Genomic DNA, 12825 nt, shown 5'->3' on the forward strand with positions numbered 1-12825 from the left:
TTGCGGTCGGAGGCCGAGCAATTGCCGTACCAGGCAGTGATGCAACCGGGCAGGATGCTCTCGATGTTGCAGCTGTAGAACCTTTTGAGGATCTCAGGACCCATGCTAAATCAGACTGCTAAACAGCAATCACTAACTCAGAGAGACTGCTGCCTACATAGACTCAAATCACTGGCCACTTGTCAAATGTATCACTAGTCACTTTAAACAATGCCACTTTAATAATGTTAACATATCTTATATTACTCATCTCATATGAATATACTGTGCCTCATACCATCAATTTCACCTTGCCTATGCCGCTTGGCCGCTTGGCCATCGCTCATCCATATATTTATATGTACATATTCTTATTCCATCCCTTTAGATTTGTGTGTATTAGGTAGTTGTTGGGAAATTGTTACATATTACTGCACTGTCGCAACTAGAAACACAAACATTTCGCTACACTCACATTAACATCTGCTAACCATGTGTATGTGACCAATAACATTTGATTTGATTATTACATATTTCTGGATATCTTCTAAACGATCCACAATGCAATATTTCTCAACGTCATATGGAGTTTCTTCTCTGTGCTACAGAGTTTGTACCTGGTCTAGTTCATGACATTGAGGAGGAGAGAGCAGCTGTAACACAGTACCTGGTCCAGTTCATGGCATTGGGAAAGGGACAAGGGGGATACTAAGAGGGACCAAGAGTCTGTTGACTGGTCCGTCATGGGTTAATTTGTTTTACAATATGTTCAAATCAAGCTTTATTTATATACCACATTTCAGACATGGATGCAACACAACGGAAAAAACAATGAAAATAAACATAAATATTTAGTACACAACAAACATAAGAGGATAAAAAGCACATTAGACTAACAACTGAAAGACTAATGAGCACCCTAAGGAAATGCCATTGATTAAAATATTAATTGGATGCAATATCCAACCCAAAATATAAGCTTGTTTTTTAGGAGGGGCTCTGAAAGACACTATGGGGGTGTCCACTGAAAGTTGACTAGTAACAACAACTGGGACCTAAAAGACACTCACCAYGAGACCCACTAAATCTGCCCAAGAAGAGGGAAACAAAGACAAATATATCCTATATTTATGTTGGACAAGTTTGCTCACCACCAACAGAAAACAACTTCCATTTCACATTATAAATCAACTACAATGCTTCACCTTCACCAATATAAACATGGTGTCTACTGGCTGTCAACAATTAAAAACAAGAAAACACACATTTCTAAATAATAATATACAATAGTATAACTTTTTTCTCATTTTTCTTTCTATAGAATCCTAAAACTCAAGAGCTTCTAAAACTCTCGTCTTCCTAAAACTCACTAGCTTCTATAACTCTCGTGTTCCAAAAACTCACTAGCTTCTAGAACTCTCGTGTTCCAAAAACTCACTAGCTTCTAGAACTCTCGTCCCCTTGRAACGAGCCCAAACAAAACTCATCTCCAAAACGTAAAAACATGCAGTCAAAATAAACTGTGATCCATGGTAACGCACTGGCTAAACGCAAAACACAAAACTTTTTGACTGCGCACCCTTAAGACAATCAGCAACCAAGATGTCCTTACCAYGGACAGGTCTGTTTTCAAGAGGAAACTAATGCAATATCTGTAGTAACCCACACGGAATCTGTGAATAATGTGTACGTCACTGGTTAGAGGACAATTTGTAGAAAACAGCTAGCTACATTTGAGGTGTTGCATTTTGATTCAAGTGGGTCAACAACGTGGTAAGTGTAACACAACTCTTTTTTTTGTTAGTCACTTTTTGTTAAATTCAATTCAGAGCCTGGATTTTTCCCCTGAGGCTAATATCCATGTCATGTTGAAATCAATAGAACAGGGGGCAACTGTTTAGAGTTCTACATTGTGACATCATTAAAATACTCCTTCTACAATGTTAAAACATTCTACATTGTGACATTATTTCATTGATATCATGAGACAACTCCTTCATGCATTTTCTGATGTTTAATCAGAGATCTTTTATCAAAGTATCTCTTGTCACATTGATCACASCTATAAGGGTTCTCTCCTGTGTGTATTCTCTAGTGCGATTTTAAATCACTTAAGCTAACAAAACTATTTTCKCAGTCAGAGCAGTGTTAAGATTTCTCTCCTGTGTGCGTTCTAAGGTGTACTTTCAGGCAGCTTGCCTGAATAAAACTCTTCCCACATTGAGAACAAATGTACGGTTTCTCTCCTGTGTGTGTCCGCTGGTGTAATATCAATCCATTAGGCTGAGTAAAACTCTTCCCACATTGATTACAGCTATATGGTTTCTCCCCTGTGTGTWTTCTCTGGTGCATTTGCAGGGAGCTTGACCGAGTAAAACTCTTCCCACATTGAGTACAGCTACATGGTTTCTCTCCTGAGTGTGTTCTCTCGTGGACCTTCAGAGAGCTAGATGTAGTAAAACTCTTCCCACACAGAGTACAGCTAAATGGCTTCTCTCCTGTGTGTGTTCTCTGGTGTACAGTCAGGGAAACTAGATGTAACATAACTCTTATCACATTTATCACAGCTATAAGTTTCTCTCCTGTCTGTGTTCTCTGGTGTAAAAGTCAGATAGCTAAATGTAACATAACTTTTCCCACATTGATCACAGCTATAAGGTTTCTCTGTTGTGTGTGTTTTCTGATGTTTAGTCAGATTGGAAATGTAAGTAAAACTCTTCCCCACATTGAGTACAGCTATAAGATTTCTCTCCTGTGTGAATTACCAGGTGTGTTTTCAATGAATATGATCTAGAGAAACTCATTCCACAATGAAAGCAGTGGTACGGCTTTTCTCCTGTGTGGATTCTCCGTGTATTTCAAGTTCTGATTTAGATTTGCAGTTCTTCTACAGTCAGAGCAGCAGTAAGGATTATTCCAATGTGGTTCTCTGCTGGTGTTTCTTGAGGTGTTCTGATCTGGAGAAGCTCTTCTCTGCCTCTTCAGCATCATGATGTTGTTGAGACTCCCCAGAGGACCCACGATAGTCACATCTCTCTCCTGTGTGAACGACAAAGTCAGACAGATGGTAAAGTCCCACAACAGCAGAAATCCACTGTTTATTTGAGGTAAAAGGTGATGTCCAGAGCGTCCATGAAGTTGTACAAAAATCGATGTCTGTTTTATTATTTTGACAATTGTCTTAATACAGTCAAGTGAGCAACAATGTCATATTTTGTCTTGTTTTCAACTTAGTAGTAACATCAATAACTACTGGAAGATCCTAACAGTAACACACATCTACCTGTAGGACCCATAAACTCACCTAACATAACATAGACCTAATAACAAGACTCTAAAGGAGTCCTACACTTGAATCAAAAGAATTTGCAAAAACAATTTGACGAGCGAGAGAGGGGGTAAAAATCAAGAAATTATCTCTTTCAAGGACAGTCTCGCAAAAACCAAGCATTCTTGCATTCTTACTAAACTCTGATTTACCACCCCAAAATACTCCTGCACAACGTCTATTTGCACCTCTCCCRGATGGGAACTACAAATGTAAAGGCTACGCTCAATGCAATGGCACTTGTAAATGTAGATCCTTCAAACACCCCCAAACAGGGAAACAGATCCCAATCAAAGGTGTTATCACGTGCACCTTTGATTGGATCTTTAATTTAAAGACCCTTACTCCCGTCAGTCTCAACGTAGACATTATTGTAATATTGCTATTCATTGTAAATGTTTGTAGGTCTATGTAGCCAAATTGTATCTACGACCGTATGCTATCCATTTATGTTTTTACACGTTCTATTTATATCTGTAAATTAACCAATGATATCAGGCCACACTCAGACTTGATTACAGACACCTGTGTGTGTCCTTTGACACAATATAAACCAGTTACCCTCAGTGTTTGTCATTATACCCTGATGAAGACAGCTTGTCTGTCAAAACGTTGGTATCAGGTTATTAAATTATTGCATCTGAGCTCCTAGAGTGTSAGGTTCTCCTTTTCAGGCTTTTCTCCTTTTCTGACAACTTGGATGGAAAATTACTGAGGATAATAGCGGACGACATTGCCACTCCTATTTGCCATATCTTCAATATAAGCCTACTAGAAAGTGAGAAAACCCTACCTTGTCAAAACACAACTGATTGGCTCAAACGCATTAAGGACAGAAATTCCACAAATTAACTTTTAGTTATACATTTTTCTGTGACAAACAAGTGAATTAGTTATCGATTTATGCCGCTTTTAGATGGCATTTTAGAGATTTTGTATTTCTAGAAAATCAAAACTGAAATTGTTATTCAATCAAAGGTTGTAAAAGTATGCTAGACATTTATAGAATAAATCATACCTAGTTTGATGTTTGTGACAATCAATTAATTAGTTATTGACTTTTATCATTTTAAATGGCTGTTGGCCAATGTCTGTTCAATGTCTGAATGTGTGAATATAAATCCAACTTTACCTCGGTCTTAACTTTCATTGTCTAGGTCTCATTTTTAGCCATCTTACTCATTGCTATAGGACATTGTTTTTGATTAGGAAACTATGAGAACCACACAAAGTCCAGGGTGATCACRCTCTACCACTAAGGGTGAGTTTAGTTGGCGCAATGTAAGACAGTCTCGTGTTCCAATTGTATGTTTTAGTAGCATGAATCGTTCCTGTTCACACCGAGGTGAAGAGCRGAATAAATGAAGGAATAAATCCTAGCCTAACGCTCATAACCTGTGGAAGGCGGGGCTTCCAGCCAGGCGCGGATTTCATTGGCCTTTTCAGGTGTGATTTTAGATCCTTCAACCKAACTCGCGATTCCCCATAGTATGTTGTACCAAAATTGACTGACCCTTAAAGGAACTACACTGCCATAAATACAAGGAAAGTCAAGTAGTGTTTTAGGATTTAAAAAAAATCACAAATCCATCAAGGCACCAACTTTGAGAAGGGTTTAAAACAAAGGTTTCAAACAATTTATAAATGTTATTGAATGTAGGTATGTTTCGCCTTTAATGTATTGGCATTGAAAATAAATTGCAGAATATTATACAATAGCTGTGTTTGAATACCCATACTAACATACTGTAACTACATACTTAATGAGTACATACTACATACTATTAGTTAATTGTAGTATACTGTAACTACATACSTAATGAGTATATACTACATACTATTAGTTAATTGTAGTATACTGTAACTACATACTTAATGAGTATATACTACATACTATTAGTTAATTGTAGTACACTGTAACTACATACTTAATGAGTATAATACTACATACTTATGATATATACTTACTGGTAGTAACACTGTAACTACATACTTAATGAGTATATACTACATTACTATTAGTTAATTGTAGTACACTGTAACACATACTTAATGAGTATATTACTACATACTATTAGTTAATTGTAGTACACTGTAACTACATACTTAATGAGTATAACTACATACTATTAGTTAATTGTAGTATAACTGTAATACATACTTAATGAGTATATACTACATACTATTAGTTAATTGTAGTATACTGTAACTACATACTTAATGAGTATATACTACATACTATAGTTAATTGTAGTACACTGTAACTACATACTTATGAGTATATACTAATTAGTTAATTGTAGTACACTAACTACATACTTAATGAGTATATACTACATACTATTAGTTATTTTTAGTATACTGTAACTACATACTTAATGAGTAATATACTACATTCTATTAGTTCATTGTAGTATACTGTACTACATACTTAATGAGTATATACTAGCATATATTAGTTAATTGTAGTATACTGTAACCGAACCGTATCCTTTCAGTTGAGCGCTCTTCTCCATTCTACCGGAAGTTCATGCTGTTGCTATGCAACCTCTTGCTAGCTAGTTAGTATAACACATTACTAGTTAGACATTTTACGACTTCAGGTTGTGTTTTCTTAAATTCAATCTTGAATACCAGAGTGCTTCATAAATTTAGACCGTTGTCAGAGTGTCCGTTTGTAAATTCAGACCGTTTCGGAGCCACTGGCCGCTCCGGCCAAGGAGTTGGGTTGATTTGACCGTTCTGACCTCAGCTTGCTAGCTACTTCCAAAAACAAATGAGACTCTGACCATTTTACTCGACCTAGCAGAGCTGGTTAGGCAGTTTTCATGTTATCCAGAGTGACTGTTACTGTGCTGCTGGTAAACATTTAAATTACGCTTTTTTTTGCCTACGTTTACAGACAACCTGGACATATTCAACGGGTGTTGAGCGATAGTAAATTCATTATTCTGCTCTCTGGTACTCAGACGAGAGTGCTCTGAAATCGGAGTAGAGAGCCAGAGCAGATTTATGCAAGCACCCRAATGTCCATTGAAAACGCACAACGACTATACCATTTAGTTAAGAATGACGGGAATAATCAAGTMCATAAACGTTGGGTAGTTAGTTAGAATATAGCTCATATACTGACAAGTTTGATGTATAAGTAGCCAACTAACGTTAGGTAGCTAGTTAACATTCCGGTACATACTGATGTAATAATATGCTAACAAATTSTCGGCCAACATATCGTGTAAGGTAACTTATTTGAAAAGYCATTATTTTATTACATTGCTCAACATTTTCTTAACATTTGTCATAATCTGTTAAAGCAATGAATTTGTATCGGCTCTCTTTGGACTTCGGCTGCATATTTTCCGACATTTTCTTCAAATCTGAAAACGATGTGAGCTACGCCCATTTCCTGAAGAATTGCATTATGGGCCCTAAAGTACTGCGTGTATACGTCATATTTTGCCGAATTTAGTACGACATCCGGGATCTTTTGGCATACTAACTATATCATACTATGACCAATAAGCAGACTATATACTCAATTAACATCACAAATAGTACRGTTAGTATGAGTATTCTAACACAACTAATGACTTATCAACAGCTGTAACAATTTGACCCCCACAGGAAATCTACACTGGCAGTTATAGAAAGACCCATTTACTATATAACCATTGCTTCTTGAAGAATATAACTTATAAACGCCTCAAATGTTTCAACTGTATTACCCCACCAGAAACCAAAACATAAGCTTGTATAATGCCACTGTTTGTAAACAAGCACTGTATAGCCTTGAAATCTTRTTTAAAACTATAATTTTGACCTTATGGATGGCCAGTCCTTGTATTTATAGTGTAGGCAATTCAGGGGGTAGCCCTGAGCTGGACTCGGACCTGGGTCCAGCGACTGTCAAGCCAACACCTTATAACTGTTACACCAAGATGTCTGAACTTCTTGACGAGGTCGCTAGGTTTTGGGTTACGGTTGCTACAATAGCTTTCTCTATGAATTTGAGAGTGTTTACATTTCTCCAGCTCCCATCCCTCAGCTGTTTACCAAACCAAGTCTCAGGGCTGACATTTTTTTGCTATTTAAATCCTAGGTTACCCCTATAAAATAGCCACATCCATCAACCAATCTGCAGTTGAAACAATAATAAAGCTGTAATTCCACCACTGTTTTGGTAATAAGATGATGGATGGGGCTGGAGAAATGTAACTACTCTCAAATTCATAGACAGACCTACAGATGCAAGGATTGACCATCCATGATATCAACATTATAGTTTTAACCATGTTTTGAGTGTTTGAGTGTTTGTATATCATTTAAAATGTTTCTAAACATTGGAGTAAAAAAAGCTTATTTGGGGTTCTGATGGGGTACAACAGTTGAACTAAGCTCATGAGGCATGTGTTATATTCTTCAAGAATCAATGGCTATGAATAAATAACTTAAAAAGTCTAAATAAGAATTAAGCTATTACATATCTCCGCTTTAACACCACACATCAGTTCAACAACTGCAGAGTTTGTGCCTCTGTTTTTAAGACTTACTTACTAGTGTTAATCAGGGCCCGTTCATCCTTATAACCATTGGATGCCTTAACATGCCTTTGGGAAACCGAGCCCAGATATCCAGTTTCCTCCTCTTCATCCTCTTCTTCCAACGTGACAGTCATCTCCCCCTCCTCCTCTTTCACTCCAAAAACAGCATCATCCTCTTTCTCTTCCTCCTCTTCTTTTACTGCAACATCCTCCTCCTCTTTCACTCTGAACGTGTCTTCCTGTTCTTTAACTGTAACGTCTTTCTCTTCTTCTTTCACTGTAACAGCCTCACCCTCTACTTGTTTTTGTATTGTGACATCCTCCTCTTCCTCCTCTTTCACGACAACGTTTAGCCAAATACYCTCTTTCTCCGTCCAGCAGACCTCCTTTTCTGTAACAGGAGAGTAGCTTAGTGAGCTCATGGTCAGAGATGTTAGCTAGCTAGGCTAATGCTAACTTAACCAGCCCACTAACTGACTAATAATAACAACAACACCGTAAATATGAAATTAATACGGATAAATAACTAGACGACAGAMGAGGGTTTAAAACACAGTGGTTAATAAACACTAAAGCKTTTAAAGAGCTTTATTGGTTCGGCTATTTTGGCTAGCAAGCTACCGAGGTGGCTGTCTAACTGTTTCTGCTGTTGAAAGAAGCGTTCCGTCCACTAGATTATACGTGACACCAACAGCATTGCCTTAAAGTCGCAGATCGCCATCTGCTGACTGGAGTGGGTAACGCAGTTGAATAAAATGTATATTTAAATTATTTGACTAAAAGTTAAAAGGTAGGGAGCATGAGATTTTACTCACCAGTGTAACAACACAGTGTGGTTAAGTCTTAGTAACTGAGTTGTAGCCACGATATGGTTTCCTATAAGTACAAACAGTTATGTTTTTGCTTTATTACATATTTCTTAAGTTATTTCTGTATATCTTCTAAACTACCCACAATGCACTATTTCTCAACGTCATATGGAGGATCTACTCTGTGCTACCGAGTCTGTATGCTAGCTCGGTATCTAGCTCAAGCTAGAAAACGTTAGCCACACCTCATGCTTTTTATGCACTTTGTGGTTGTGTTATCTAGAGGGAACCGTTAGCACGGTAGGCTCTGGTGACTTCTTGCCGTTACGTTCCCCAGTTTCTGTGTTGTAGTTTGTGTATTTGTRAGRGTGTGTTTCAGGATGGCTTCCTGAAATTTTCCCCAAGCAGCTGATTGGTCGGCCACATCGATGATTGGAGAGCTGACCCCGCCCTCTCGTCAGAGGATACAGCTGTATCCAATTAGAGACTCMTTTTCCAGCTTTAAAAGCCAGTGTTCCTTTGTAAGAGAGGGAGCTGAGGGTTATATCCTGTGTTGGGGTTTTTCCCCCAGATAGAGCTGAGGGTTTTTAAATCACATGTTGGTTGTTGCTGAGATAGAGCTCATGGTTATGTTCTGTGTTAGTTTGTTGCTCTGTCAGATAGAGCTTATTTGATGTCCTGTGTTTCTCTATTTTTTTTATTATTGAACTTGTTTGTAATATTCTGTTCCATTTGTTCCCAGGGGAGAAGGGGAAGGCACCTACGGAGTGCTTAGGCAAGAGGCCTGTGGGCATACATAACCTGTAGTATTTGTCTATGCACGCTAGGTAAGACCTGGACGGACCACCCCCTGTATTTTGTTTARTGCACCAGGTGGTRCTAAATTAGGTAAGTAGTGGGTAGGCAGGTAAGGTAGGAGAGGCGGGCTTTGACATTTACTTTCTTTGGTTCCGTCCAGCCCCTTTYCCCCCAATTTACCGTGTRAAGGAATAAATTCCCTGTAAACGGTAAATTCTCTGCCTTTGTCATCCTTACTCGCACCTACAATTCCTTACCTTTTTCACTCCATGTTGAGTTGTAGCAGGGTGTTGCGTTCCCTTGCCGTGGGCTCAAAACGAAAGAGAAAATCATACCTGCTTCTTTTTTGTTTTGTCAACTTTTAGTTAGGGATGTTACGTTTGATACCGGAGCTAGGAGGCATGTGTTAAACAGTACACTTCAGGGCAGTGTGYTGATGCCTGTATCACAGCAGCATGTGATCAATGACATCTGAAGATTAATTTTGTCGAACAACCACCTGATTGGTTTGGTGTTGGGCTTGTTCGACATTGCAGGGGACTGCCAACTGACTGATCCACAAATCACCTTACAACATAAATAACTACTCAATGTTATTTATAAATCAGCCAGTAACCATTTACCCACAATGCAGCATCGAATAYGGCCAGTGGTTTAGTAGAAGACAAAGGCTACGCTGTGCACGTTAGGGCATGTTGAACATTGTCTATAAAMATGTGGCTGTTCTAAATTCTGTGTTGCTTAAAGCCTTGGGTAATGAACCTATTTTTGACAAGCTGAGGAGTGTCAATGCTTCAGGAAGCTTTGTTTMCCCATCAATACTTTTCAGCATGTTCTCTGTGAAGTAGACCACGGGAGTTTTGTAACTTTTTCCACCTTGGTTTACTGCTAGCTGACTGACATCTGGAATCTATCTATTTTGGATGTTGGGGGTTTTCCCTGCCATCATTCTGTATGTCTCTGCTCTTTTGATCTGCAGCCATGTTTTAGTTGGGTTTTGTTAGTTGGGTTCAAACTGGTTTCCGGTAGTTGGTGTTCCACCTCGCAGACCATAGCTCGTTGGCTAAATAGCTCATGTTAGCTGGCTAAGAGCAATATGCAGTTATAACATTCTTTGATATTTGGTTAGATGACGTTATGTATTTCCAAAATTTTGATTTACTTTAATCGCTCAAGTCATGAGTGCAAACGATTGGTTTAATTTGAAGTTATACGTTTGAAGTTATTTCTGTTGTAGTTTACATCACAGGGAATAGGCTAGTCCTCCATATTACATCACACCTGCCTTTGGCATTCTTCTGGATTCTGATTGGTTTTATGTAAATACTCCAACATCAAATGCCAAGAGGGTGCAAAGCTGTAATCAAGGCAAAGGGTGAATACTTGGATTTGTTTAACACTTTTTTGGTTACTACATGATTCCATATGTGTTATTTAATAGTTGTGTTGTCTTCACTATTATTCTACAATGTYGACAATAGTTMAAATAAAAAAACATTGAATTTGTAGCTGTCCAAACAATTGACCAGTACTGTATATGCATTGTGGAGGAGAACTGATCCTAGATCTGTACAAAGGCATATCATCTACAACAGGAACAACTGGCTGTGTTAAAAAGGCCCAGTTGGATTGAATTGAGCTATTTTTAAAATGAAGTTTTAATGTAAAATGATTTGTTCTGTTTGTCAATACAAGACAGGGTCTGTGGAGGCTTGGCCTATTCGTGGTAGATTTGGGGGAGAATTTGACATGTCAGTTAGAATAGTGATAGATTTCTGGAGGGACCCTTGTCACTACAGCCAATCAGTGAGCATCTTCCCTTCCTCCACATCTCAGGCAGTTCTGTTACTCACAACACTTCCCCTGCTTTCCTCAACAATGGAGCAGCTTCCCTTCCCCCACATCTCAGGCAGTTCTGTTACTCACAACACTTCCCCTGCTTTCCTCAACAATGGAAAAGCCCACTGAGCTAAAGCCTTGCCATTCCATATATTTTTTTTAAAGGAGTGGGGAATTATTTACAATTAGGAAATAATATTTAATGTTTTACTTGTACCTCAGCCAGCATTGTGAATTGTGTATGAGGCAGTGACAAACTAGACCATGGCAGTAAATCTAATACTTATGTGTTTTTAGTCATGCATGAAATGGCTGGGGTGGTTCTGTGGTTATAAATTACTAACCTTGGAATACATTTCTGGCCATGCTGGCAGGGTCTGAATCAAACCCAATGTTTACCTGGCACACTGGCAGGGTCTAAGTCAAACCCAATGTCCACCTGGCACACTGGCAGGGTCTGAGTCAAACCCAATGTTTACCTGGCACACTGGCAGGGTCTGAATCAAACCCAATGTTAAGGGGAGGGAAGATTGGTCAAGAGGGTGATGATTATTGTTGTTATACTGCCTGATTGTTATGCAATAACACTGTTCACAAAAGATTTGTTAAAGAACAAGAAGGCCCACACACTGTTTACAAAAGCTTTGTTAAATCAGAACAACAGTTTTCAGCCCCGCTAACATAATTGCAAAAGGGTTTTCAAAATGATCAATTAGCCTTTTAAAATTATAAACTTGGATTAGCTAACACATCGTGCCATTAGAACACAGGAGTGATAGTTGCTGATAATGGGCCCCTGTACGCCTATGTAGATATTCCATAMAAAATCTGCCGTTTTCAGCTACAATAGTCATTTACAACATTAACAATGTCTACACAGTATCTCTGATCAATTTTATGTTATTTTAATGGACAAATTTCTTWGCTTTTCTTTCAAAAACAAGCACATTTCTAAGTGACCCCAAAGTTTTGTACGGTAGTGTACATCTACATGATGTATTGTTACACCACGTAGGAGCAATTAAGACCTAGTCTGTTCATTATTGTCACGACTTCTCGCGAAGTCAAAGCCTCTCCTTGTTTGGGCGGTGCTCGGCGGTCGACGTACCGGTCTTCTAGCCATATTGATCCATTTTTCATTTTCCATTGGTTTTGTCTGTCTTCCTACAACCTGGTTTCAATCCCATTCATTACTGTTGTGTATTTAACCCTCTGTTTCCCCTCATGTCTTTGTCAGAGATTGTTTGTTGTTCAGTTTTGTGTTGTATTGGTGCGCGACGGGTCCTCGTACCCACTTTGTTTTATTTAGTGTTGGAGTTATGTTTTGTTTATTGTTATTAATTAAACAACTCCATTAATTCAGTTTGATTCTCCTGCGCCTGACTTCCCTGCCACCTATACACACGACTCTGACAGAATCTCTGACCAAAAAATGAAGTCAGCAGAAGGTACCCCGGCCATGGAGGTGGAGGAGCGCGTCATGGAACATACGGAGATGATTTACAATCTGAGCGTGCCATGGAACGTGTTG

The 12825-nt window shown here is 38.5% G+C and overlaps 3 protein-coding genes across 9 annotated transcripts in view; 2 read left to right on the forward strand and 1 right to left on the reverse strand.

Moving 5' to 3' along the window:
• The window catches only part of LOC111979311 (uncharacterized), a 141014-nt gene extending 132512 nt beyond the window's left edge, over window positions 1-8502 (reverse strand). For 2 of the 6 annotated variants that reach the window (XR_011475356.1, XR_011475354.1), the window contains exons 1-2: window positions 7862-8502; window positions 1972-3018 (exon numbers count right to left, since the gene is read on the reverse strand). Coding sequence is in view for 1 of the 6 variants with exons in the window: in XM_024136870.2 (XP_023992638.1) it covers window positions 2891-3018; window positions 7862-8270 (537 nt within the window). In the remaining 5 variants the exon portion in view is untranslated. Of the gene's footprint in view, window positions 1-696; window positions 3019-7861 lie in introns of those variants that run through there. The other 4 variants (XR_011475355.1, XR_011475357.1, XR_011475358.1 and 1 more) reach the window with 3 other exon arrangements.
• LOC112069533 (gelsolin-related protein of 125 kDa-like) overlaps window positions 1-12825 on the forward strand; it is a 243717-nt gene that overhangs the window by 163508 nt on the left and 67384 nt on the right. The gene's annotated exons all lie outside the window — the stretch shown is intronic.
• Window positions 1-12825, forward strand: part of LOC112069531 (zinc finger protein 271-like) — a 145690-nt gene that overhangs the window by 53890 nt on the left and 78975 nt on the right.

This window comes from Salvelinus sp. IW2-2015, unplaced genomic scaffold, assembly GCF_002910315.2.
Source record: "Salvelinus sp. IW2-2015 unplaced genomic scaffold, ASM291031v2 Un_scaffold1042, whole genome shotgun sequence".
NCBI lineage: Eukaryota > Metazoa > Chordata > Actinopteri > Salmoniformes > Salmonidae > Salvelinus > Salvelinus sp. IW2-2015.